At 52.9% G+C, this 27381-nt stretch overlaps 1 protein-coding gene across 3 annotated transcripts; it reads left to right on the top strand.

The window, feature by feature from the left end:
- The first annotated feature begins 818 nt into the window (after window positions 1-818).
- On the top strand, window positions 819-25785 carry CACNA1F (calcium voltage-gated channel subunit alpha1 F). Of its 3 annotated transcripts, none has more exons than XM_045891588.2 (48): window positions 819-1196; window positions 2789-2793; window positions 3265-3370; window positions 3610-3749; window positions 3995-4137; window positions 4222-4374; window positions 4980-5176; window positions 5286-5389; window positions 6133-6323; window positions 6554-6637; window positions 6751-6844; window positions 7015-7041; window positions 7194-7354; window positions 8275-8500; window positions 9554-9761; window positions 9861-9981; window positions 10097-10178; window positions 11079-11124; window positions 11313-11364; window positions 12240-12396; window positions 12583-12712; window positions 12926-12985; window positions 13135-13241; window positions 13333-13420; window positions 13823-13930; window positions 14018-14070; window positions 15064-15210; window positions 16022-16223; window positions 16322-16480; window positions 17286-17396; window positions 17637-17720; window positions 18548-18568; window positions 18776-18904; window positions 19288-19353; window positions 19618-19709; window positions 20168-20327; window positions 20777-20904; window positions 21180-21276; window positions 21465-21567; window positions 21833-21934; window positions 22104-22234; window positions 22480-22614; window positions 22895-23064; window positions 23976-24101; window positions 24203-24330; window positions 24440-24552; window positions 25061-25258; window positions 25555-25785. In XM_045891588.2, the coding sequence occupies exons 1-48, from the start codon at window positions 990-992 to the stop codon at window positions 25783-25785; spliced, it is 5883 nt and encodes a 1960-aa protein (XP_045747544.2). In that variant the 5' UTR covers window positions 819-989. The 3 variants fall into 3 exon arrangements, with proteins under 3 accessions (XP_045747544.2, XP_045747455.1, XP_045747372.1); XM_045891499.1 differs by having other exon boundaries at window positions 1122-1146; window positions 2633-2885; window positions 6133-6290; XM_045891416.1 differs by having other exon boundaries at window positions 1122-1146; window positions 2633-2885.
- The last annotated feature ends 1596 nt before the right edge of the window (window positions 25786-27381 follow it).

The following is a 27381-nucleotide window of genomic DNA, read 5'->3' as shown; positions in this document are numbered from 1 at the left end:
CACCATTCATTAAAAAGACCACCCCGTTTCCACTGCTCAGTAGTGCCATGTTTGTCATAAATAAATCACGTGCGGGGCGCCTGGGTGGCTCAGTCGTTAAGCGTCTGCCTTCGGCTCAGGTCATGATCCCAGGGTCCTGGGATCGAGCCCCGCATCGGGCTCCCTGCTGAGCAGGGAGCCTGCTTCTCCTTCTCCCTCTGTCTACCACTCTGCCTACTTGTGCTCTCTCTCTGTCAAATAAATAAATAAAATCTTTTTAAAAAAATAATAAATCATGTGTACATATATGTGGGGCTCAGTTTCTGAACTCTATTCTGTTCTTAATTACTGTAGCTTTATAACACGCCTTGATATCTGATCTGGAATGGTCCTCCCATCTTGTTCTTTTTCAAAGGATTTTGGCTCTTCTAGATCCTTTGTATATCGATTTACATTTTAGAATCAGTTTGTCAAATTCCATGGAAAAATCTTTCGGGATTTCACTTGGGACTGCATTGAATGTCTAAATCACTTTGGGAAGAATTGACATTTTCACAACATTGACTATTTCTATTAGTAAATTTAATATATCTCTCCATTTCCTTAGGTCCCCTTTAATCACTTGACAATATTTGAATATTTTTTCCATGGAGATCTTACACATAAGTATATTATGTTAGGTCTATTTTTATGTACTTCAAAGCTCAGATACTGTTGGGAAATGATATCATTTTTCTTATTTTAATTTCTGACTGGTGCTGGTATATATTTTATAAATTTTTTTAAAGATTTTATTTATTTTTGACAGAGAGAGTGTACAAGCAGGGGAAGCAGCAGGCAGAGGGAGAGGGAGAAGCAGGCTCCTCGCTGAGCAAGGAGCCCGATGTGGGGCTCGATCCCAGGACCCTGGGATCATGACCCAAGGAGAAGGCAGACGCTTAACCATCTGAGTCACCCAGGCGCCCCTATAAAAATCAGTGCCTTTTCTGTTGCCAGGCTCTAGCCCATAAATGTCCCATCTTTACCCCTACTCACCCTCCCATCCAACCCTGGTATGGCCCCGCCCTGTGACCTTAATCTCTCTAAAGCTGGGGGAAAAGAGGGGGGCTGTGTGCAGATGGCTCTTCAACCTGGAAAGGAGGATGTCGGCATCTGAAGGCGGGAAAGGTGAGAGCAGCCTTCCACCCCTGCAGACCCTTGGAGCAAGCCTAGGCTCTGCTCTACCCTCTGCCCCTCTGCCCCTCTGCCCCTCTACTGCCCAACAGGACCCCACCCCCAGAGAGCCACCCGGGAACCAGAACCACATCACCTTGTTTCCATCCCAGCCAGAACCAAACATAGCCTTACTGCCACCTAAACCCTGACGCTCAGCCTGACTCAGACCCTGCCCCCATGGCCTCCCAGCCACATCCACAGCTTTAGTTCCCAACTGAATCCCAACCCTAATCCTGGCCCCAACCTCCATCCTAGTGCCCACCCCAAGTCCAATTCCAAAGCCAGCCCCAAGCTCAATCCTAACACAAACCTTACCAACCAGAGGGAGAACCCCTGTTAGAGTCGAAACCCCAATGTAGATACAGCCCTTAGTATGAGCTCTAAGTTCATCTAACTTCAACCCCAACATCTAGATATCAATACTGTTAGTGAGTGGTCTCTGACTCTCCAAAAAGAGCGCAGATCAATTTTTAAGGACTAGAGAGAGAGAGAGAGAGAGAGAATGAACACATTTGATGGTGGCAGTAAGTCATGAAGGCTTGGAGTCAGAGATTGCATATGTTTGAATCCCAATTCAGCCACTTCATCAAATCACCTCCCTTTTTGCATCAATTTCCTTACCTGCAAAATGGGAATAATACTCTGTGCCAGACATTGTTCTGAATGCTGAACTCACTTAATCCTCACGACGACTCTATAATATAGGTACTCTTATCTTTCCATTACCCAGATAAGGAAATTGAAGCTCAGGGAGGGTGCATAATTTTCCCAAGGCTGAACACAGCTACCAAGTGGTCGAGTCAGGATTTCAACTTCAGGCTCCAGGGTAGCAGGGACTGTGGGTCGGCAGTGCTCGGTGTCCTGAGTGGGTGAGGAGCCTAGACACCTCTCCCCATACTGCCCATCCAACACTGAGGATCTTAACCAAACCAACCTACTGCCCCTCAGAGGCTAGAACGAGGCCACAGGAATTGGGAATGGTTTTAGCTGAAAACCCCAATGCCAAATTCAAATCCCATCCAAACTTAACTTTAACCCTAACCTTGATACTAATTCTAATCCCAACTCACACACTCCACTCCTACCTGTGTTTAAATCCAATCCAAAATCCACCACTCGAATTTAACCCTAAATTTGCCTCCAGCTATAAACTTAATCCTACCTCATGCCAATTTAAACTCCCTACCAAGTCTAACAGCAAAACCTACTTTACTTGGAAATGTAATCTCACCCTCCCTTCTCTACAAATTCTCTCTACCCCCAATCAATTACAACACCAACTCTTACCCCCCAACTCTTAACTCAGGCACCCCCCCAACTCTCCCTAATTTTACATGCTCTTCTCTCCTTCCCCCAGACACAGGGATGGGATCAGGAAGGAGGCAACCATGATTGCCCCAATACCCCCCTCCCTCCATGACTCGGTTTCTCCACACAGACACCACCCCAGAGCCCAGCCCAGCCAATGGGGCAGGCCCCGGTCCTGAATGGGGGCTGTGCCCTGGGCCTCCAGCATCAGGGGGCGAAGAAATCAGCGGGGCGGGGGGCCTGGAGACCCCTAAGCGAAGGACTCAGCACAGTAAGCACAAGACAGTGGCAGTGGCCAGTGCTCAGCGGTCACCCCGGGCGCTCTTCTGCCTCACCCTGGCCAACCCCCTGCGGCGATCCTGCATCAGCATTGTGGAGTGGAAGCATCCTGGAAGACCAGGGGCAGGGCTCAGGGGTGAGGGTCACCAGGGTACCAAGAGTCAAGGATTAGGTTAGGGCTAGAATGGAGGAAGGCTGAGGTCACTAGGGATCAAGAGTCTAGAACTGGATTAGAGGGTGAGTTGAGAAAGGTGAAGGCACTGGGGGGAGGAGGAGTGTCAAGAGTCAAGGACTAAATCAAAGCAAGAGTTGGGATGGCTAAGGTTTCTAGGGGGTTCAAAGTCAAAGACTTGGTCAGGGCAGGGGTTGGTAATGTCAGGGTTGGTCGCCCTGGGTCAAGCGTCAGCACTGGATGGGGAGGGCCCCAAGGGAATGTGGGGATGCTGAGACCTACCTGCCTGGGTCCTTGACTGTCCACCTGAGGCCCTTCGACATCCTCATCCTGCTGACCATCTTTGCCAACTGTGTAGCCCTGGGGGTCTACATCCCCTTCCCAGAGGATGACTCCAACACTGCCAACCACAACCTGGTGAGGCTCGCACAGCCCCTCCCCCCCCCCCCCCCCCGCCCCAAGCCGGATACAGCCCCAGTAGAACCACACCACAACCCTTCAAGCCCCCCATCCCCGCTCCTCGCTGACTCAGATGACCCTCTCCTATCCAGCCAACCTTAGATCCTGGACTATGCTTCCCTAACCCCGGCCCCCCTCAAGCCCCACCCCCAAATAACTCCCCACTCTCCCGCCCCGCCCCCGGCCTCCGCCCTCAGGAGCAAGTGGAGTATGTATTCCTGGTGATTTTCACTGTGGAGACTGTGCTCAAGATTGTGGCCTATGGGCTGGTGCTCCATCCCAGCGCCTACATCCGCAATGGCTGGAACCTACTCGACTTCATCATCGTTGTGGTCGGGTGCGCGTCTGCAGGGGACACCCCCACCTTAGTTCAACTTCCTACCCCAGGCCCGCTGAATTCGGGGCTCAGGGAAATATCTGCTTCCGACTGCCCCCATTTGGCAGCCAGAATCAGGAATATTAATATATTTTAAACTTATTCGCATTTCCAGTTACGGGGACCTGTGCTTTTCTGAGAAGGGAGGGGTGGAGGGAGGTCCCCAGGCCCGACCTCGGCCTCCTCATCCCGTGCTACCCCATCAGGCTGTTCAGCGTGCTACTGGAGCAGGGCCCTGGTCGGCCGGGGGACACCCTGCACACCGGGGGGAAGCCGGGGGGCTTCGATGTGAAGGCGTTGAGGGCGTTTCGGGTGCTGCGGCCGCTGAGGCTGGTGTCTGGGGTCCCAAGTGAGTGGCACGCCCCCGGAGGTTGGCGGTGGGGGAGGGGCGACGGAGGGGGGTTAGGCCGACCTAGCCCCTCTGTCCCCACAGGCCTGCACATAGTGCTCAATTCCATCATGAAGGCGCTGGTACCGCTGCTGCACATCGCACTGCTCGTGCTCTTCGTCATCATCATCTATGCCATCATCGGACTCGAGCTGTTCCTTGGACGCATGCACAAGACATGTTACTTCCTGGGATCTGGTCAGCCATTCCACCCCTCCCGGGACAGGACACCCCCCTCCACTGGTTCCTAGGCCCCACCCTGTTCTCAGAAAAACCCACTCAAATCCACAGGACTCCACCCCCAGGCGCAGGCTCCACGCCCCCAAGATAACAAGCCCCACCCCCTTATTCAAGACTCCGCCCTCAATCCCGGGCTACAGCCATCCTTTTGCCAATAGCTCCGCCCCATCACAAGACTCCACCCACAGGCCAAGACCCTACCTGGCGCTTGACTCCATCCTCCGGAACTGGTCCCAAGTACTCAGGCCCTTTATCCAGACTCCCGCCCAAGCCTTGCGCCCGCCCTCTTTTCAAGAGACCCTTCCCAATTCACAAGACTCCTCCCCCAGGCTCACGGCTCACGGTTATTTACAAGATTCCACCGCAAGTTTTACAGTTCCACTCCCCAGATACCCGTAGTTAGGACTCAGAATCCTGATCTAGCAGAGTTAGGAGCTTACAGTTGCCCTCGATTGAGAAAAATCTCGAACCCTGAGTTGAACTTCTCAGGTGGGCGGGGCTCCAGGGTAGCAGGGACTGTGGGTCGGCAGGCTGCAGAACACAAAGCTCCAGTCTTCCCACAGACGTGGAAGCGGAGGAGGACCCGTCGCCCTGCGCGTCTTCGGGATCTGGGCGCGTGTGCACCCTGAACCAGACCGAGTGCCGCGGGCGCTGGGCAGGGCCCAACGGAGGCATCACCAACTTCGACAACTTCTTCTTCGCCATGCTGACGGTCTTCCAGTGCGTCACCATGGAAGGCTGGACCGATGTGCTCTACTGGGTGAGGTGGACGACGGGCACAAAGTGCGAGACTGCACCTGCCTTTCCTCCCTGAGCTCAGGCGAGAGCATCTGTGTATCCTGAGGGATGCATGTCCTCTCTCTCCCCAGATGCAGGATGCCATGGGGTATGAGCTGCCCTGGGTATATTTCGTGAGTCTCGTCATCTTTGGGTCGTTCTTCGTCCTCAACCTTGTGCTTGGTGTCCTGAGTGGGTGAGGAGCCTAGACACCTCCCCCCATACTGCCCCTCAGCCCCTGTCCCACTTGTTTTCTTCCTAGCAAACTCCTAGGCATCCTTTCAGAACCCATCTGAAATACCCCTTCATTCGGTCAGTCAACATTGAGCATCTACTGTGTGCAAAACACCATTCTAGGAATGGAATAAAAGACAAAAATCCCTGTCTTCCTGGATGTTACATTCGGGTGGGGAGAGACAGATAATAGCAACATACACAACAGACTGTGTTTACGCACACCCACACCCCCCACCCCACCCCCCACGCATATGTGTAGTGGGTTGCTGAAATTTTTTCTTATTTCAAGTAGGCCCCACGCCCAATATGGGGCTTGAACTCACAACCCTGAGATTAAGAGTCCCATGCTCTACCGACTGAGCCGGCCAGGCGCCTCCCATAATGTAGTGTTTTATACAGAATATGTGCTATGGAAAGAAAGGAAGCCTAAGGATAGCAATGGGCAAATCTTGCAATTACAGATAGGCACAATCAGGACAGACCTCCGTGAGGTGTCATCTGAGTAGAAGTGTGCAAGAGATGAGGGAATGGGCCAGGTGGAGATCCGAGGAAAGGATGCTCCAAGCAAAGGGAACCGCCAGTGCGAAGCGAGAATGTGCTCGACATAGTCCAAGAACAGCGAGGAGGCCAGTGGGGCTGGAATGGTGAAGGCAAGGGAGCCCGGGTGCTTCCCCCACCTAGCTCTCCATCTTCTTCCCTCAGGGAGTTCTCCAAGGAGAGGGAGAAGGCCAAAGCACGAGGGGATTTCCAGAAGCTGCGGGAGAAGCAGCAGTTGGAGGAGGACCTGCGAGGCTACCTGGACTGGATCACTCAGGCAGAGGAGCTGGACATCGACGACCCCTCAGCTGACGGCAACTTTGGTGCTATGGCTGAAGAGGGCCGGGCCGGCCCCCGTAGGCACCCCCAGTCAGGCCCATTCCCTGCCCACAGATGCCTCTCATGTGGGCTACCCTCCTGAGACCCCACCCCAACTGGCGCAGCCCCCAGGTCCAGCCTAGGACACAGAACACCCTTCCCGGACTGTACCCAGAGCAAAGACTCCAAATAACAGCCCCCCCCCACCCCCCCACGGCCTTAACCCAGCCTCAGGCCACGCTCCGCAACTGTCCTTCCTGTCCCGCAGGGCCCCAGCTGGCAGAGCTGACCGCTAGGAGACATGGGCGTCTGCGCTGGTTCAGCCACTCCACCCGCTCCACCAGCAGCCATGGTGGGGGTCCATCCAGATTGGGGAGGGGGCTGGGATGGGTAGACAGAGGAGCAAACCAAGGGGGGAACCCTGGGGTCTTCATGTACTGACCTCTATTCCCACCCTGCCCGCAGCCAGCCTCCCAGCCAGTGACACGGGTTCGATGACAGAGACCCCAGGCGATGAGGAAGAAGAGGAGGGGGCTCTGGCCAGCTGTACACGCTGCCTGTGAGGGCCCCCAGCCCTTGACCCCTGGCCGGCCCAGAACCTAGTCCAGACCCCAACCCCCATCCTTACTTTACCCTCTAACCTTGACCCCAGCCCCTGACCTCCAACCCCAGCCACTGACTGCCCTTTAGTCCCTTATGACGCCCACCTTCCATCCTCCTCTTTTCCAGAAACAAGATCATGAAAACCAGGGTCTGGTGAGTTGGGAAAGTTACGGAACTCTTGGGCCCCCTGGCTTTGTGTGAGCCCCACCTCCAAGTCCCCCATGACCACCAGGCCACCTCACCCGAGCCCCCCAGGCCTGGCTTAGGGAGCTGATTTCAGCCAGGGACCTCGCCTTTCCCCCCAGCCGCCGCCTCCGCCGAGCCAACCGGGGCCTTCGGGCGCGCTGCCGGCGGGCTGTGAAGTCCACCGCCTGCTACTGGGCTGTTCTGCTGCTCGTCTTCCTCAACACGCTGACCATCGCCTCAGAGCACCACGGGCAGCCCATGTGGCTCACCCAGATCCAGGGTGCGCCCCCCCCCAGACTGCCAGCCCTCTTCCCCAGCCCCCAATTCCCTCCACCCTAGAAACCCAAATCCAGGATCTCTGGGGTTCCTCAGACCCCCAGACAGTGCCTTCCTGCCCTAATAAATGCAGAAACCTTAGCCTGTCCCATCCCACCTTGTATTGGAGCTTACACTTCTGGAGCGCTTGCCGTGTGCATCAAGCTCTGTTCTCAGCACTTTGCATGTACTGACTCAATTTCTCTTCACCGAAACCTTACGTGAAGCAAGTGCTAAGGCACACGGTACTGAGCACCAAGGTACCGAAGAATTAAATGATTAATCCCAGGACTTGGCTAGTGAGTGGCAAACCCAGGCAGGTGGCTCCAGGGTCCGGAATCTTAACTCCACACTGTCTGGACAGGTTCACCCCTCTGTGTCTCAGTTTCCCCATCTACAAAATGGGGCTAGTAATCGTATCCGCTTCATGGGGTGGTTGGAAGGATTAAGTGAGTTAAAGTGAAAAGTGCTTCGAACATGGCTTGGTCCACATAAAGCTAACATTTTAGAAGTGTTCGCTTTTAGTGTTATTCATTTTAATCTCAACCCCAACCTGAATACTGAACACATTTCTGACCCCCAAGCCTCAAACCAGCCTCAATCCCAAATAAACCCCAGACTCTAACACTACGTTTGAAGTGGAGTTTTCCTGGACTCATTGAGGCTGACCGAGGCCCCCACCCTGACTCTGCCCCTCACCCCAGTTCCAAGCCCTCCAAAACCTCACCCACTCTGACCTACAAACTCACCCCAATCCCTAACCCTCGCCCTACCACCAGCCTGTGTCTGGCCTGATACCAGCTGTCCCAGATCGCCCCATGGCCCCTCCCTACACATCACCGAGGAAATTGGCCAATCCAGTCACCTCTGCCCCTCTCCCCATAGAGTATGCCAACAAGGTGTTGCTCTGTCTTTTTACGGTGGAGATGCTTCTCAAGTTGTACGGTCTGGGCCCCTCTGCCTATGTTTCTTCCTTCTTCAACCGCTTTGACTGCTTCGTGGTCTGTGGAGGCATCCTGGAGACCACCCTGGTGGAGGTGGGCGCCATGCAGCCCCTGGGCATCTCAGTGCTCCGATGTGTGCGCCTCCTCAGGATCTTTAAAGTCACTAGGTGCGTGGGGCAGGGGAGGATTGGGGCCCCAAGCAGAGCCCTGACAGCCCCCTCCCCAGCTCCGGTGACTATCTGCCTCACCACCATTCATTCAGCAAATATCCACTGAGTGCCCACTTCGTGCCAGGCACTCTTCCAGGCCCTAGAGAAACACCAGGAATCAAAGCAGACACAAGTTCCCGCCTCATGGAGATTATTTTGAGAGAGAGAGAGCACGAGTTGGGGGAGAGGGGCAGAGGGAGAAGGAAAGAGAGAAAATCTTAAGCAAGCTCCACGCCCGGCTAGGAGCCTGAAGAGGGGCCTCTATCTCACAACCCTGAGATCATGACCTGAGCAGGAATCAAGAGTTGGATGCTTAACCGACTGAGCCACCCAGGCTCCCCTCACCTCGTGGAGATTAAAGTCCACTGGGGAGGGTGTCTACTTCATTTCCATCCCCTTCCTCAACCTCAACTCCAGCTCAAACATTATTCCCAGCCCCATCTCTGAACTCACATCCATACTCATCCGCAACCATCACACCATCTCCAACCCCAACCTCTAGCCACTCATCATATGCAAGCTCATCTACAGCCTCAACACCCAATCCCAAGGCCAACCCCATCTCCAATCTCATCCCTAACTCGAAGCCAATCCCCATCACTAACCACAACCCCAATTCCCTAACTCCTAACCAGTAGCCTATCTCCAGCTGCAACCCCAGACCCAGACCCAATCTCATCCTTATCCCCTCTTCTATCCCAACCCTCAACCACAGCCTTATCCCCAATTCAGTCATCTAAAACCCCAAATACTCTCTTAACCCCTAACCCCAATCCCAGTCCCAACCTGAAACCCAATTCTAGCTTCATCAACTTCCATATAATCTCTCATTACACCCTCAATGCCCACCCTAACCCCAAACTCAACCTTCTCCTCACATCTTCACCTCAACCCAACTCCAAAGCTCATTTTGACCTGGCCCACCCCCAGCGCATTGCAAGCTGGAGTCCTGCCCTGGCTTCTGACTCACCACTGGACATGTCAACCCTGCCTCTTCCATCTCTGCTGCAGGCACTGGGCATCTCTGAGCAATTTGGTGGCATCACTGCTCAATTCAATGAAATCCATTGCATCGTTGCTGCTTCTCCTCTTCCTCTTCATCATCATCTTCTCCCTGCTTGGCATGCAGCTATTTGGGGGCAAGTTCAACTTTGACCAGACCCACACCAAGCGGAGCACCTTTGATACCTTCCCCCAGGCCCTCCTCACTGTCTTTCAGGTGGGGTCTGGAGACCATGGGATAGGTGGGTCGGGTGGGGAGGGGGGAACCATGGGGTGGGAGGGTCCAAAGAGCTTCACAGTGAACTCCCACCCCCAGATCCTGACAGGTGAGGACTGGAACGCGGTCATGTATGATGGTATCATGGCCTATGGTGGCCCCTTCTTCCCAGGAATGCTGGTGTGTGTCTATTTTATCATCCTCTTCATCTGCGGCAACTGTATCCTTGGAGCCTTGAGGGACTGGGTGATGGTAGAACGAGGGGTAGCTAAGGGGATGTGGGCAGTCCACAGGCAGGCTGCTTCTCTATCCTTTGCAGCCTGAGCTCACCCCAGACATCCTTCTGAACGTGTTTCTTGCCATTGCTGTGGATAACCTGGCCAGCGGAGATGCAGGGACTGCCAAGGACAAGGGCAGGTGATGTCTGACTCTGCCCCCAAGATAGTCTCTCCCTGGGATCGCTGACTGGGTCCCCACACATACATCTCACACCACCAGAGATGCCTCGGTCACCCTGGCAATCCATATCCCCAGATCCAACCTGTCGGTCCTTATTCATTCAACATGCATTCATTGATCACCTACTTTGTGTCAGGCCATGTTCTAGACACTGAGGAGACGACAGGGGTCAAGGTAGACAGAGTCCTCGCCTTCACGAAGATGACATTCTATTTGGGGAAGGCAAGCAAAATACAAACAAATGAATATATAACATAATTAAATATATGTTAATGATATATAATGAAAAAAAGAAAATGGAATAAAAGAATAGAGAGAAATGGAAGTTGCTGTTTTGGTTAGGGTAGTCAAGGAAGGCCTTTACACAGAGGTGACAGTTGAACAGACACCCAAATGAAGTGAGAAAGTGAGCCATGAAAATATCTGGGGGAAGAGTGCTTCAGACAAGAGGACAGCAAGTGCAAAGGTCCTGAGGTGCACATTCAGCACATTCAATAAAACACCAAGGAAACCAGTGAGTCTGGAGTGGGGTGAGCAAGGAGGAGAGTGGTATGAGGTGAGCTCAAATGGGGGAATAGGGAGACCCCACTGGGGACATTCTGAGCCATGGTGAGGACTTTGGTTTTTGTTCTGAGTGAGTGGGAGCCATGGGAGAGGTGTGAGCAGAGGAAGAATGTGCTAAACTTAAGATGTAACAGGATCCCTTTGGCTGCTCTGAAAAGAACAGACTGTGGGAATGAGGGCCGAAGCAGGGAGGTTCTATGGGACCTCAGAAAGGTCTGTTCTGATTGCATTGACCCCCCTCAGCCTCGCCTATCTGCCGTAATCCTTAGCAATCACTCCCCTTTTCTCTCACAGGGAGAAGAGCACTGAGGGGGCTCTCCCACAGGAAAATGGAGTGTTGGTGAGTTAGAAGCCTGAGCACTAGGTCTACACCTCCCATTACCACCAATACCTGTCCACATGTGTGTGTCTTTAACCCCCATCCTCTGCCTGTGCATCCCTCCATTACTCTGTTCCTTCTGTGCCTCCCCTGGGTCCATCTTATAGTGTATCCCCCAACATCAGTGACCCCCATCTTTCTGTCCCCAGGTGTCTGGTGGGGAGAATGAGGAAGAGGAGGGCAGAAAGAATGAAGGAGCAGGCAAGTGGGCAGGGCCAGGTGGAGGAGGTGTGGGACCTTAGAGACAGCACCCAGACAGAGCTCTTGACCCCTGAGATCTTCCTTTCTGAGGAGAAGTCTTTTCAGGAATCATCTTGAAAGTAATGGGCTTGATCACAAAGGATGAATACCTACCATTTACATCAACATGGATGAAACTGGAGGGTATTATTGTAAGTGAACTAAGTCAGTCAGAGAAAGACAGTTATCATATGGTGAAACATAAGAAATAGCACAGAGGACCATAGGGGAAGGGAGGGAAAACTGAATGGGAAGAAATCCAAGAGGGAGACAAACCATGACAGACTCTCGACTCTGGGAAACAAACTGAGGGTGGTGGAAGAGGAGGTGGGTGGGGGGATGGGGTAGTCGAGTGATGGGTATTAAGGAGGGCACATGATGTGATGAGCACTGGGTGTTCAACTAATGCATCATTGAGCACGACATCAAAAACTAATGATGTACTATATGTTGGCTAACTGAATTTAAATAAATAAATAAAAGTAATGGGTTTGGTGTGTGGCCAGCAACATTTGGGACGCTGAGATTAAAGAAGAGAAACACTTTTGTTTTACTGCAGAACTTCTCAGAGCCTTTATTATAAAATAGTGTGTATTGGACTGCAAGGATGGTGATGTTCATTCAACAGACATTTCCTGAGCTTCTACTGTGTCCTGCGCACTGTTCTAAGTGCTGGAGACACAACAGTGAACAAAACAGGCTAAAATCCCTTCTCTGAGGAGCTAACATTCTAGCAGGGAGATGGGAAGAATTTGCCATGTGACAAGCACTATTCTAGGTGCTTTACATAGGTTTTCCAATTAATTGTCTGTCTTTTGGTCTTCTTCTGGTGCCAGGCATGGAGGAAGAAGAGGAGGAGGAGGAAGAGGAGGAGGAGGAAGAGGAGGAAGGAGGTGCAGGTCGTGTGGAACTCCTGCAGGAAGTTGTCCCCAAGGAGAAGGTGGTACCTATCCCTGAGGGCAGTGCCTTCTTCTGTCTCAGCCAAACCAACCCGTGAGTGCTGGGAGTGGGTAGGGGGCTGAGGCAGGAGGGGCTGGGGCAGGTGGAGGGCCAGGGAGCAGCCAAGCCTCTGGCAGGGTGCACGGCCTGATGCAAAAGAGGCTGAGCTGTCTCCCTTGGGCTCTCCCAATCAACTCTGTGCTTCTGGGTTCTGACCACAGCCCATTTCCCACTCCCCAGGCTGAGGAAGGCCTGCCACACCCTCATCCACCACCATATCTTCACCAACCTTATCCTGGTGTTCATCATCCTCAGCAGTGTGTCCCTGGCCGCTGAGGACCCCATCCGAGCCCACTCCTTCCGCAACCACGTGAGCCTTTGGCTGGGGGCTGGGGGAACACTCCCAGGGGTGTCCTAACGGGCACAAGGAGAGGGAGGGAGAAAGAGAGGGAGGGAAGGAGAGGAAGACGGAGGTACAGCAAAACTTACAGAAAGGTATGCGTGCCCGCACACATATACACACATACCCCTAGAACTCCTCTCAGCTATGACTCAGTGGCTTCCCCTATTTCTCACCCCCCAGATTCTGGGGTACTTTGATTATGCTTTCACCTCCATTTTCACCGTGGAGATTCTACTAAAGGTAACGAATAGGCCCCCAGTCATACCCCCAGTTGCCCCAAACCACCCTGCACCCGCCCCCACAGCCCACCTCTCCTGTTTCCATACCCTCCTCCCCTCTCTATCCCCACACCTAGAGTCTAGCCTGATATCCTCCTCCCCTTCCCCCAGATGACAGTGTTCGGGGCCTTCCTGCACCGAGGCTCCTTCTGCCGTAGCTGGTTCAATCTGTTGGATCTGCTGGTGGTCAGCGTGTCCCTCATCTCCTTTGGCATCCAGTGAGTGACCCTCCCCACCCCCTGCCCATTCCATTCCTCCCAGAGCAGAGGCCAAACCTGGGCCAGGGCCTGAGGACTGACCCCTCCACAGCTCCAGCGCCATTTCAGTGGTGAAGATTCTGAGGGTACTCCGAGTACTGAGGCCTCTCCGAGCCATCAACAGGGCCAAGGGACTCAAGGTAACCCAACCCTACCCAAACCCACAGGACCCATATGCTGCCCCATTCCTAGGGCCAGGATCTCCGATCAGACTGGCCTTTTGCACGGATGCATGACCACACAGCCTGGACCCAACATGTAACCACCTATCCTGGACCACTGATCACGTGGCCTGACCCATGTTCCTTACAAGTGACTATAAATTCCTTACCCATGGCCACATTTCTCTGACCCAAGTTCCTGAAATGTGGCCACATATCCCTTCCTGGTAAACATTATTCCACATGGCCCTGACCGCATATCCCTGATCCATGACCAGATATCCCCAGCCCGAGTGCCTGAGCCCCATCTACACCCAGAATCCCTACCCCCTGGCTGCTGTGGCCTGCAGTCTCGTTAACCATATTTGTGGGTGCCTGCAGCACGTGGTGCAGTGTGTGTTCGTGGCTATTCGGACCATCGGGAATATCATGATTGTGACCACACTCCTGCAATTCATGTTTGCCTGCATTGGTGTGCAGCTTTTCAAGGTGAGAGGAAACACTGGAGGGAGGCCTGGGCACGGGTCAAGGTGGGGAGTAAGGGATGAACCTGCCTGACAAATATCTTCCCTACAGGGGAAATTCTACAGTTGCACTGATGAAGCCAAACACACCCCCCAAGAATGCAAGTGAGTGCCCCAAACCCTGCCCTTCATGGAGCTCAGAACCCCTCCCAAAGGCCAAATAGGCCCCTAGATCTCACCAAGTCCCCTGGAACCTTAGAGCTTCCTCCCAAGAACTGCAGACACTCCCTCAGTTTTTATCAAGGACCCCCAAACCCCCTGAATTCCCCAAGGCCCCACAACACACTCCCAGAACTTTCCCAAGAGCTGCAGAGGCCCTCAGATCTCACCAAGCCCTAAGAGACCCCCCAGTACCTCCCCAAACCCCTCTCCACATTCTCCAGAGTTACCTACATTCTACTCTGGACCCCCCAGAAATCCCCAAACACTCCCCCCACCCATGGCCACTGCCACGAAGTCCCAGGCTTCCATCTTGAAATTCCTGTAGAAGGTAGTGATTGAAAGCATGGGCTTTGAAGTCAGGCATTCCTGGTTCAAGTTCATCTCATGAGACTTGGGTACATTTCTCAGCCTTGCTGAGTCCCATTTTCCTTAACTGAAAAATGGGGATGAAAAGAGTGCAGATCTCACAAGGTTGCTGTGAGGAGTAAATGAGTTACTACTTGGAGCGTGTATTACAATGTAAAGTTTCTACATGTAAAGCTAAGCACAGTGCTTGGCATATACTTAGTGCTGATAAATGTTGATTATTAGTATTACTTTTTCCTGGGAGGTGACGATGATAATAATGGTGGTGATAGCTAACAGATATGGTACCAACTATGTGCCAGACACTATTCTCATTGAGTGACTTAATCCTGTAACAAGCCAGGAAATATGTTCTGTTAGTATCCTTATTTCATAGATGGGGAAAACTGAAGCACAGAGAGGTTAAATGCCCAAGGTCACCCAGCCAGTAAATGAAGGGGGGGGCAGGATTTGAACCCGGCTATCCAGCCTCATCACTATGCCCTGCTGCCTCCATGCTGGAGACCCCAGTCCTCTTTCCCCAGCTTCCCACCCCTGCTCACCCACCCAGCCTGTCTGCAACATCCACAGGGGTTCCTTCCTGGTCTACCCTGATGGAGATGTATCACGGCCCCTGGTCCGGGAGCGGCTCTGGGTCAACAGTGATTTCAACTTTGACAATGTCCTCTCAGCCATGATGGCCTTGTTCACTGTCTCCACCTTCGAAGGCTGGCCTGCGTAAGGAGCAGGGCCCCAGGGATGGGCAGGGGACAGGGCAGGAGTCTCTAGGCTGGGATCTCCCTGGGGATGGATGGGAAGTATCTTGGGATGTGGTAAAGGTCTCTTGAGACTGGATAGGGTTTTTTTGAGGACTGGTAAGCATATCAGAGGACTGGGTGGGGGTCCTCCAGAAGTTGGCTGGGGGTGCTTTGGGGACTGGGTAGGGGGTGTCTCTAGGAAGGCTAGAGGTCTCTGAGGAAGTCTAGAAAGGACTGGGTAGGATTTAGGGGGGGACCAGGTAGAGGTCTGGAGGGGAGCACTGGAGGAGGTCTCAGAGGAGATGGAGCTGGAGATTCAGAGGTTTTCAGAGAGCTGTACAAGTCTTTGGGGTTCTAGTTGAAGATCTTTGGGAAGATGGAGCACGGAAAGCAAGGAATTCAAGTTGATGGGACATGATTTAGAGATCTTTGGGGGCTTGTGGGTGAGTTCTGGGGAGCTGCATGGGGATCTCCAGGTGCCTAAAGAAGGGAATTTAGGGGTCCATGGGAACTTAAGGGATTTGGGGGTCTTGGAGGACCGGGGTGGGGATTCTCTAGAGGGTTGTATGAGTATCTCTGGGTCTCCAGAGGGCTGATACAGGAAATTTAAGAGTCTTTGAGGTTAGGTGGGGTCGCTTGGGGTATGCATGGAGGTCCCAGGTGGTTAGGTCAGGGGATTTGGGGCCTTTAGGGTGCCAAGCAGGAGATTCTAGAGTGTCTGTTATAAGGTGTCTGGAGACAGGTCTCAGGGGGCTGGGCTATCTCCTCACCTACTCCCACTGGTTCCCCAGTCTATTATACAAGGCCATCGACGCAAACGCAGAGGACAAGGGCCCTATCTATAATTACCACGTGGAGATCTCAGTGTTCTTTATTGTCTACATCATCATCATTGCATTCTTCATGATGAACATCTTTGTGGGCTTTGTCATCATCACCTTCCGTGCCCAGGGCGAGCAGGAGTACCAAAACTGTGAGCTGGACAAGAACCAGGTGACCTCTGACCCCTCACCTTATGACCTCCAGCCCCTCCCCACCACCCCCTTGCCTTGGGATCCCACTGCTCACTCATGCCCTGCACCCATATGCAGCGCCAGTGTGTGGAGTACGCCCTCAAGGCCCAGCCACTCCGCCGCTACATCCCCAAGAACCCACATCAGTATCGTGTGTGGGCCACTGTGAACTCTGCTGCCTTCGAGTACCTCATGTTCCTCCTCATCCTGCTCAACACGGTTGCTCTAGCCATGCAGGTCTGAGCTCCCCACCCTGACCCCTGCCAGACACCTTACCCTATTCTGTCTACACAATCCTCTGGGAACCATTAGGAATGCTTTAGGCTGCAAGTAATAAAACCCCCAACTGACAGAGACTTAAGCTATAAAAATATTTGCCACATCTCTTCAAATCTAAGGCCAATAATTGGAAGTTGCATCCTGACTTAAGAGATATAAGAATGTGGGGAAAATGGCAGATGACCATTGTAAGTTGCCATTGATTGTGAAATGCACCCCAATTTCAGAGATTCCAAATGTGAAAAGATGTGCATATTGGAGTCAACAAAATATGGTAGCTACCTCATATAACAAGAAGTGTAGAGGTAGACTGTTTAATCATTGTTCATCAGGTATCCAAGCTCTTTCTCCTCCACCATTCTTAACAAGCTGGCTTTCATTCTCATGATTGTTGCTTCATGGTCACAAAATGACTGCCACAGCTTCAGGCATCAAAACCACATTCAAGGCAGGAAAAAAGAGGGAAGGTTGCACCAGGGAGCTCTCCTCATTTAAGCCCTTTATTGGAGAGCAAAAATAGTTTTCACAGAAGCTGATTTCTGTTTCTGTCTCATTAGTCAGAAGTAGCTGCAAGGAAAGCTAGGAAATCGAGAGCTGGGCTTTCCAATATCCATGTTGGGATACAGACAGTGTGAGGGGTTTGGCCAACGCACAGTGCTACCACGTCTCCAGACTCACCTCAGTCCAAGCCAGAAAATATTTGGTTGTAGGTGGAAAGGTCTCTGACTCAGGCTCTGTCCTCACACCTGGTTTTCTCTCCCAGCACTATGAACAGACTGCTCCCTTTAACTACGCCATGGACATCCTCAACATGGTCTTCACTGGCCTCTTCACTATTGAGATGGTGCTCAAAATCATCGCCTTCAAACCTAAGGTGCCCCCCTAGCCCTAGACTCACCTGCACTGGTGAATTCCTTGGGGGTGGAGCTCCTTGCAGAGCTCTCAGGGGGCAGCTACCAAGGGCTCATGAGACCAGGGAGTGAGAGGGATCCAGATGCAGGCCCATCATGTGGTCCAAGCTGGGCCCTGCCTCTACAATATCCCCTACCACTGGCCCCCTGTGCTAGCTTGCTAGCTCTGAGAAGACAAGGCTCTACTTTTTTCCTGCCTACAGCATTACTTTACCGATGCCTGGAACACATTTGATGCTCTTATTGTGGTGGGCAGTGTAGTGGACATTGCCGTCACTGAAGTCAACGTAAGGACTGGCCTCTCCACAAACCCAACCTTCCCCCACCTCAACCCCAGGGTTTTCTTTCATATGAGTAGGTGCCTCTCACTTACCTCCACCCTACTCCTGAAGACTCAGTGATCCTCACTCTAGCTCCGTATCTCCCGAGTCCCTGTCGGGTTTAGCCAAAGTCCCCCTCCACCAGCTCCCTTATTCCATTTGCAACCTATCCTCTGGTTCTGCCATCTCCTAAAATGACTCTCCTGTTATTTCTGTTATTTCCTTCATTGCTTCTATATCCCCTCCATTGGCTCCATCATCTCCACCAACTCCTGCTTTGGCTCCATCGTCTCTTCTGACTGCTTCATTGGCTCCATTTCCTCCAACGACTCCACTGTCTCCAACACTGGATCTTTCACGGCTCTGTCATCACCACTGACTCCACCATTGGCTCCATCATCTCCTCCATTGGGTACTACATGGCTCTATCACCTCCATTGACAATGGTGCTGGTTCCATGTCTCCGTCACTGGCTTCTCCATTGGCTCCTCCACCGGTTCTCTAATCTCCGTCATCTCCATGAAACCACTGATTCCATCATTTCCTCCATTGGCTCCACTGGCTCTCTGCCATCATTTCCTGTACTGTCTCATTTCTCTTCCACCCTCATTGCCAACTTTTCCCACAACCATCTTGATCCACTACCATATAACCTTCTCCATCATCCCTTGAATAATGACTCTACCATCATCCCCTATATCTCTACCTCATTTCTCCCTTTGTTCTTGCTCCCTTCGGGCCTGTGATCTCATCCTCTCCTCTGTCACCTCTGTCTTGGCCATATCTCCCTTCAGAATGGTGGTCACCTTGGCGAGGTAGCCCCCACCTCACAACAGGGACTCTATGCTTCTTTCCACACCCACCCTCCCTTCCTTTCTTCCTGAGAGTCCTTAGAAAGGTTACCTGACCATCCTGGGGCCTGAGTCCTGAGGGATTTGGGGGCTGGGAGGGCCTAGGCATGAGACAGGGAGATGGCTGGGGCAAATGTAGACTGATCATACCTACCACACCCCCAACCTCAGAGCTCTGAGGACAGTTCCCGCATTTCCATCACTTTCTTTCGCCTCTTCCGAGTCATGCGGCTAGTCAAGCTTCTCAGTAAAGGTGAAGGAATCCGCACATTGCTCTGGACATTCATCAAGTCCTTCCAGGTAACCCCCCCATCCCTTTGACCACCCCTCACCCCCATCTCACACCTCTCAGCCTGTCCCTTTACCACCCCAAGAACTACATCTCCCAGTGTGCCATACCCATCTGCAATTTACCATTTCTGGTTTTCTCTGTTTTTCTAGGCTCCTAATTCCCAACATGCCTTGGCCTCACTGACCGTATTCTATTGTATTTAATACCGTGTCCACATTTGGGAGACACTGGTAGTCATGGGCACTTTGGGGATGGGCCACATCTTTCTGCAGGCCCAGGCTTGAGGGAGCAGTGTCCCTCAAGGGCTTATAGTTTCTGGGGCTGATAGTTCTCTGGGGCTTATAGTTCTCTGCTTGGACCTGAATATCTATCCTCCTCTCCACCCCCATAGGCCTTGCCCTATGTGGCTCTTCTCATTGCAATGATATTCTTCATTTACGCAGTCATTGGGATGCAGGCAAGTGGGGACCCTAGGGAGCATCCCTCAGGCACTCCTCTGCTGAGGGGCGTTGGGTAGGAATTCACCTACAGTGGGGGTGGTGGGTTGAAAGACAAGCTGGATGACACTGAGTCAGTCCACACGTCTGTGAAATGGGATCAGCAGTGCCTGCAGGTCAGGGTTGTGAGGATCTTTTGAGTATTAGAAATTGTGAAATGGGTGACAACCTGTGGGGGCAACATATGGGTTTGCCCCTCTGACACATGCCCTGTGCACCCACAGATGTTTGGCAAGGTGGCTCTTCAGGATGGCACACAGATCAACCGAAACAACAACTTCCAGACCTTTCCACAGGCTGTGCTGCTTTTGTTCAGGTGACATCTACACCCCCTCCACTGTCATCTTGGTCCCCAGCATGCCCTTGGGTCCCCACACACCCTGTCTGGGCCCCAGAATGCCTGAGCTGTAGAAATAACAGGGCAGCATGGGGCTCTATTTTGCCTGAGACCTTTTATGGCTCTGATCTGAAGGGTCTTGTGTAATAATCTAGCCTCAGCCATCCTTTTTCTAGCTGGCAGGTATATCCTCTTCTTAAGCCTCAGTGCCCTATCAGTAACATGGGGACTGAAATGGGGATACCCGATGAACATGACTGTCATCATCATGGCCACACCAGCTTTTAAAATATTGAAATGCTTTATGGAATCTATCTGTGCCAGATGTAACCCCTGGCAAGAAGTGGATCATCTTCTCACCCCTCCAGCCCCCACAATGCCACTTGCCATGTCTTCATAGCCTCCCCTCCAGGATGGCCTCCTTGTGTGACCCCCAGGTGTGCCACTGGTGAGGCATGGCAGGAGATAATGCTTGCCAGCCTTCCCGGGAATCGGTGTGACCCTGAGTCTGACGTCAGCCCTGGCGAGGAGTTTACCTGTGGTAGCAATTTTGCCATCGCCTATTTTATCAGCTTCTTCATGCTCTGTGCCTTCCTGGTGAGGACGGTTTCCCCACAACCACCACCACTGCCGTGGGGGCTGGCCCTGAGGGGTCTGGGGACAAGGTGGGGAGCCCAGATCTTCAGAGCGGGTGAAAGGGCTGGTCTGATAAGATCAACCCAGGGAGGGGCGCCTGGGTGGCTCAGTCGTTAAGCATCTGCCTTCGGCTCGGGTCGTGATCCCAGGGTCCTGGGGTCGAGCCCCGCATCGGGCTCCCTGCTCAGCGGGAAGCCTGCTTCTCCCTCTGCCTGCTGCTCTCCCTGCTTGTGTTCCTTCTCTCGCTGTGTCTCTCTCTGTCAAATAAATAAATGAAATCTTTAAAAAAAAAAAAAAGGATCAACCCAGGGACTCGTGACCCAGTAACCATAAGTTTACCTCAGTGTCCCACCAACCCCCCACGCCTGGCTCTGCCCTTCAGCTAACCCCCACTGTTCACTGGCCCACAGATCATAAATCTCTTTGTGGCTGTCATCATGGATAACTTTGATTATCTAACCAGAGATTGGTCCATCCTGGGCCCCCATCACCTCGATGAATTCAAGAGGATCTGGTCTGAATATGACCCTGGAGCCAAGTATAGCCTATAACCACAGAACTGGGATTGCACTGCCCCACCCAGTCCCCCAGCCCCAGAACTTCTGACCTGTACCTCCCATTACCCAATAGATGCCTCAAGGTTCCCACTGCCTCTGTTCTCTGCCTTCCCCAACTGCCCTCGGATTCTTCCCTGGCAGGCTCTGGGTTGTTGCAGGGTGGGGGGAGGTAGAGATGAGCTGGTGGAGTCTTCAGAAAGGGATAGAGGTATCTCCAATCCAGCGGGTGCCTCCCACCCACCCCCACCTGTGTCAGGGGCCGCATCAAGCACCTGGATGTGGTTGCCCTGCTGAGACGTATCCAGCCCCCCTTGGGATTTGGGAAGCTGTGCCCACACCGAGTGGCCTGCAAGGTCTGTGCCCCTGCCCACCTCCCACCTCTGAGAGGGCTGTCCACCACATGGCAGGGGTGGGCAGGGACCCTGTCTTGGGTGGGGAGGGTGTGCTTGGTTTTATCTTCAAAGGTTTCTGCCCCTGGGCATCCAATGTCTTCATCCCTGGCATTTGCTCAAAGTGGGTTCCATGTCCCTGGTGTGTGTAGAGACTTGTGGCGATGAACATGCCCCTCAACTCAGATGGGACAGTGACATTCAATGCCACACTCTTTGCCCTGGTTCGGACATCCTTGAAGATCAAGACAGAAGGTGCATGGGAGGGATGGGGAAGGGGCAGGAGCAGGAGGGCCACTGGGGAGGATGCAGGGATCAATCTCATTGAGTGATGGGCCTGGCTCCTGGCTCTGAACCTCAAAATGAGTGACTTTGGTTTCTCCAGGCCTGTTTTACCACCTGTTCAATGGGGATGGTGTGTGACTGCGGTAGAAGCTTGTGAAGCCCCTTCCAACAGGGAAGGAGTGGCTGTGAAGGGCTCCTCCTATTGGCTCATGCCCCACATCCTCTCCTGATGCAGGGAACCTGGAACAAGCCAATCAGGAGCTGCGGATTGTCATCAAAAAGATCTGGAAGCGGATGAAGCAGAAGCTGCTAGATGAGGTCATCCCCCCTGCTGACGGTGAGCTAGCTCCACCCCAATTCCTTGAGCCCGTCCAAATGTCAAATGATTGCTCACCATCACAAAACTAGCACTGGATGGGGGGGGGGGCGGCGAAGGAGAGTCTATGCTGTGGGTAGGGGGAACAGAGGACCCCTATGTGACCTTGCCTCTTCTCCCTTGCCCCCAGAGGAAGAGGTCACCGTGGGCAAATTCTACGCCACATTTCTGATCCAGGACTATTTCCGCAAATTCAGGCGGAGGAAAGAAAAGGGGCTTCTAGGGAGCGAGGCCCCCTCAAGTACCTCCTCTGCCCTTCAGGTCTTCAGAGAGGGGCCTGGGTGGGCAGGGGTATGCAGGAGCACTGGGGCTGAGGCTGACTGCCCTCTGGATCTCATGGAACCCATGTCACAGACGAGGAAACAGAGGTCCCAGGACTCACAGAGGGTCAGGGGTGGCTGAGGGACCCTTTACCACACCCCACACTCCTGCATGGGGAGCAGGCTCATGAACGGGGGGGTTTGGACCCTGAGCTGCCTTGCTTCCCTATTTTTCTACCCCCACAGGCTGGTCTGAGGAGCCTACAGGACTTGGGTCCTGAGATCAGGCAGGCCCTCACTTGTGACACAGATGAGGAGGAGGAGGAAGAGGGGCAGGAGGGAGAGGAGGAGGAAGATGAGAAGAACCCAGAAACGTACAAAGTGAGGGCAAGTTTTCACTCCCCTAAGGAATTTGATTGTAAAAAAGACTGCTTTAATTCCTTATGTAACTTTGACATTGCCTTTGGGAAAGAGGCCCCCAGAGAAGCTCCCCTACAACAGGCAAACGTTTATTTGATACCTACCATCCACTGTTGGAGGGTGAGACCCAGATTCAGCCCCTAGGGAGGTCACTGGAAATAAACTTCAAGTGACTTGTGTCACTGACCAAGTGACTTAGATGTAACATGAATGGCAACATTCAGCCCTGTGACTTCCACAGGCCCCAATGGGCTCCCAGCCCCCATCTCGCCGGAGCTCCGTGATTTCTGTGTCTCTGCCTGTTGGGGACAGACCTCCAGACTCACTCTCCCTTGGGCCCAGTGATGACGATGGGGGGGCTCCCAATTCCAGACAGCCCAGTGGACCCCAGGCTGGATCCCATGGCCACAGGTATGGTCAGGGGTCTGGTGGGATATTGTAAGGGAAGGCAGGGTCTAGCCGCTACATGGGGGAAATTCAGGGGCAAGGGGGCCTTTGAATGGAAATTTGGGAAGGATGGAAGGAACCCAAGGGCTCAGATGGGAACAGAGGGTAAGAAGGGACTCATATGAGAAAGGCAATGCAAAGGCTTAATACAAAAAGCACATAACACGAAACTAAATGAGTTTCAGTTCAAATCCTGGCTCTGCCATTTGCCAAGTGACCTTGGGCTAGTCACTCAGTTTCCATGGTCCTCAATTTTGTCACCTGTAAAAGGGGGATGATAACAGCACTTCCCTCACAGGGATAATGAAAGAAGGAAGTGAAGTCACACCTAGCGTTTACAGCCTCCTCCTCACCTCCCCCCAATATACCCCCAGTTTCTGTGTTGACAGTGTCTCTTCAACAAGCCAACTTTGATTTTTTTGAAATGCTGAGTCCTTCCCATGAGAAACATCTACTAAAAGAAATCCCATGTTCATTTTAAAATGATGACAGGTTGGGGCGCCTGGGTGGCTCAGTCAGTTAAGCATCCGACTCTTGATTTCAGTTCAGATCATGATCTCAGGGTCATGAGATGCAGCCCTGAGTCGGGCTCTGCACTCAGCGCAGAGTCTGCTTGGGATTCTCTCTCTCATTCTCCCCCTGCTCCTCCCCCAGTCTCTCTCTCAAATAAATAAATATAGAAATAAATAAAATATTAAAAAATGATGACAAGTTAATTTTATATTATGTGAGTTTTCCCAATTGAAAAAAAAAACCCAAAAGCCCAGTGTTTCTGTAGGGGATGGGGCATGGAACAAGAAGGAACCAGGAGCACAGGGCCACATATTAGGGGGACCTGTGGGGGTATCTGGTCTAACTTACTTCACTTTCCCCAGGAGAAGCTCTGGGGGTTTCATTTTCACCATTCCAGAAGAAGGAAGTTCTCAGCCCAAGGGAACCGAAGAGCAGGAGAATCAGGATGAAGAAGAGGAAGTCCCCACCAAGGACTCTGGCCATGACATGTACGATGACCCCATGAGCCACGTGCAGGAGGGCAGGAGTAATGGGACCCCATCACCCATGCCCAGGCCTGAGCTCAACTCCAGCCCTCTCTCCCACACAGCCTCTCCTATCTAGACGAGCGGGCAGGGACTCCCCCACGCCCCATCCTTTTGCCACCCCACAGACCCCAGAGATACCTGGATGGACACAGCGTACCACGCCGCCGTCTGCTGCCCCCCACACCTGCAGGTAAGAGTGGGCATGGATCCTGGGGCCCCCCCAAGAGCAAGCAAGGCAGAGGGCTGGGGTGCCATTGACATTCTTCTTTGCCCTCCCATGCCTCCCCCCCGCCCCCCAGGTCGGAAGCCTTCCTTCACTATCCAGTGTCTGCGGCGCCAGGGCAGTTGTGAAGATTTACCCATCCCAGGCACCTACCATCGTGGGCGCAACTCAGGGCCCAGCAGGGCGCAGGTGAGGTGGGGAATGGGGTGCTGAGGTCTGGAGCGGTGGAGTTAGCCTAGGCTGAATTTATCAAACATACCACATGTCTTCTGAAGAATGGGGCATGTATGAATTCACAAAAGCAAAAAAAAGAGGGGGGGCAACCCACTCGGGTCCCCTCCCTCTTTGGGAGCTCAATAAACTTTGCTTTGCTGCCCACCCCCCCAAAAAAATGAATTCATAAAAGCCTCACTGTACCTGTGAGATAGGTACTGCTGTTAGTCCCAATTTACAGATGAGGAAACTGAGGCCCAGAGAGGCTTACCCAAGATCATACAGCCAGTAAGTGGCAGAGCTCAGATTTAAAGCTAGGTCTTCTATGCTCTTGAATAAACTCAAGTCTGATACATAGGCATTCAGTTTGATTCCAGTTGTGTTTGGAAGGTAGGCGGTGGTAAGAGGTAGGCACAGGGGTGAGTCCTAGATCCTCATATCCCACCCATCAGTTCTGATCCCCCTGGTGTTTATTCTGGTCCAGGGTTCCTGGGCAACCCCTCCTCAACGGGGTCGGCTCCTCTATGCCCCACTGTTATTGGTGGAGGAGGGTGCAGCGGGGGAGGGATACCTCGGCAAATCCAGTGGTCGGCTGCGCACCTTCACCTGTCTGCACGTGCCTGGAACCCACTCGGACTCCAGCCATGGCAAGAGGGGCAGTGCTGACAGCCTGGTGGAAGCTGTGAGTCTAGAAGGGACATGGGCAAGAGGGTTGGGGGAGAAGGGGAAGAAGTGGGAGCTTGGGAAGGAGGGAAAAGCCCCACCCCCAACCCTCCGGTCTCTGCATTGTGCATGTGATTATCTATCCCTTTGCTCTGCGACTTCTGCTCAGCATGATGTGTGTGCACCAGTGTCCCCAGTGACTTCCCTGCACTCCTTCACGGATGGTGCATCATCTATGTACACTGAGCCCTCTGTGCCCACTGCTTTGATTCCATGCTGTGCCCTCTCCAACTCTGATGCCATCTGTACCCCCAGGTGCTCATCTCCGAGGGCCTGGGCCTCTTTGCCCGAGACCCACGCTTTGTGGCCCTGGCCAAGCAGGAGATTGCAGATGCGTGTCGCCTGACACTGGACGAGATGGACAGTGCCGCCAGTGACCTGCTGGCACAAGGGACCAGCTCCCTGTATAGTGATGAGGAATCGATCCTCTCTCGCTTCGATGAGGAGGACCTGGGAGATGAAATGGCCTGTGTCCATGCCCTCTGAATTCCCACCCCTCCTCCAATGCTCAATAAACCTCCTGCTCTCCCTTCCCCAGGGGGAGACAGGCATGGACCATAGCCCTGGATTTCAGTGTCTTTGTCCTGGGGGCCTGGGGCTGCCCAGCGCCCCCCAGGCATCCATCCCCTGCTTCAGCCCTGAGCCACTGCCCACACACGAATATTTCCAGAAACCAGGACAGCCAGGCCTGATTATTCAGCGTCAGGGAAGGAGGGAGGAGGAGGAGGAAGAGACAGCAGCCAAAAAAAGCTGGAGACAGAGTGGAGGTGGGGGGGGGGAGGGGGAGGGGACCGGACAGAGATGGAGGAAGGAGGAGGAGAGAGGATGTGTGGGGGCTTGGGTGAGGAGTGGGGGGCAAGTCAGAGATTCCACAAGGGGTCAGTCAGGTCAGCCTGAGGAAGGACAGATGGGATGGAAAGGATAAGAATACTCAAGAGTAGAGTCCTGCCAATAGAAAGGCCCGGAGGTTGGATTTAGCCTGGTATATAATATGTCAGGCAGAGGGGTCCTCTGACAGCATCAGGAATTTCCGGGAAACTAAATTGGGATTACCCTGTCTCCCGCTTACCTTCTGCCTAAGAGAAAGAAAATCTAAGTCCATTGACAGAAGACATGGGTGACAGCAAAGGACGAGGCCCTCAGCCTGTGGGAACCCACTCAGGGCCCACCTGGTTTTCCTGAGACCACCTAAGAGTACCCCACTCTCCTCCCGCACAGAACCCACAGCTCCTTTCTGCTTCTTGCCCTGCCTGTAGTCATCGCCCAGCCTCTGGGGTCTCATTAACTAAGTGAAGGTTTACTGGGCATTTGCTTTGTGCCAAGCACTGTTCTGGGCTTCCCTCAGACCAAACTGAGTGGGCTCAGACATGCCACAGGACTTGTCCAAGGTGGCAGTCAGCCCCACTCCAAAAGAATTGGCAGCAGTGCTGGGAAAGGTCCCAGATGGGGCCACTGCTGGGGAGGTTCTGACCTAGGGTTTCATCCCAGCTCCCAGAGCAAGAATTTCTCATTTTTATAATTTGTGTCAATCCAGCCAGGACTGAAATTTGAAGGAAGCAGGAATTGGAGACTGGGACTCAGAATATAGGATTGCACTGGGCCTTGAAAACAAAGGCTTGTGGTGGCTAGGCTGGTGCATTGTGGGCACAGCAAGTCATGGGCAGAACAGAGAGAGTGAGGGAGACTGTTGAGAGATGAGGTGGGAGAGGCCACCTGGGGCCAGATGACACACACCCTTCAATGCCAAGTCTCTAAACCCTGCGACTTTTCCTAAAAGCAGTGGGGAGCCATGGGAGAGATTTGAGCAGGGTGGTGACATAGTTAACTGCATTTTAAATGGATGCTCTGACGGCTGTGCTGAAAACAGAAGGGAGGGGGAAGAGACTGGAGATGCTAAAATTGGCAGGAACCATGGTTGCCTTAGCCAGGGGAGGTGGCAGAGGAGATGGTGAGAAATTAGTGGATTCCAGAGATGTGTAGGAAGTAGAATGAACCATTTATTTGGCTCTGTGCTAAGTGCATAACAGTGATTATCTTGTTTAATCAGTGCGGCAACCCTATAGGTACCATGTTAAACTATTT

This window comes from Mirounga angustirostris, unplaced genomic scaffold (genome assembly GCF_029215605.1).
Source record: "Mirounga angustirostris isolate CCGP_5_RB_7025 unplaced genomic scaffold, mMirAng1.0.hap1 SCAF_11, whole genome shotgun sequence".
Lineage (NCBI taxonomy): Eukaryota > Metazoa > Chordata > Mammalia > Carnivora > Phocidae > Mirounga > Mirounga angustirostris.
The sequence above is the reverse complement of the archived record's forward strand: the minus strand, read 5'-3'. Positions and strand labels throughout refer to the sequence as shown.

Excerpts from the sequence above, each read along its gene's own strand:
- CACNA1F (XM_045891416.1), top strand. The coding sequence starts at position 1,122 with ATGTCGGCATCTGAAGGCGGGAAAG. Across the intron at positions 8,501-9,553 it reads AGGATCTTTAAAGTCACTAG|GCACTGGGCATCTCTGAGCA; the intron begins GTGCGTGGGGCA and ends TCTCTGCTGCAG. Across the intron at positions 18,905-19,287 it reads CATTCATCAAGTCCTTCCAG|GCCTTGCCCTATGTGGCTCT; the intron begins GTAACCCCCCCA and ends CCACCCCCATAG.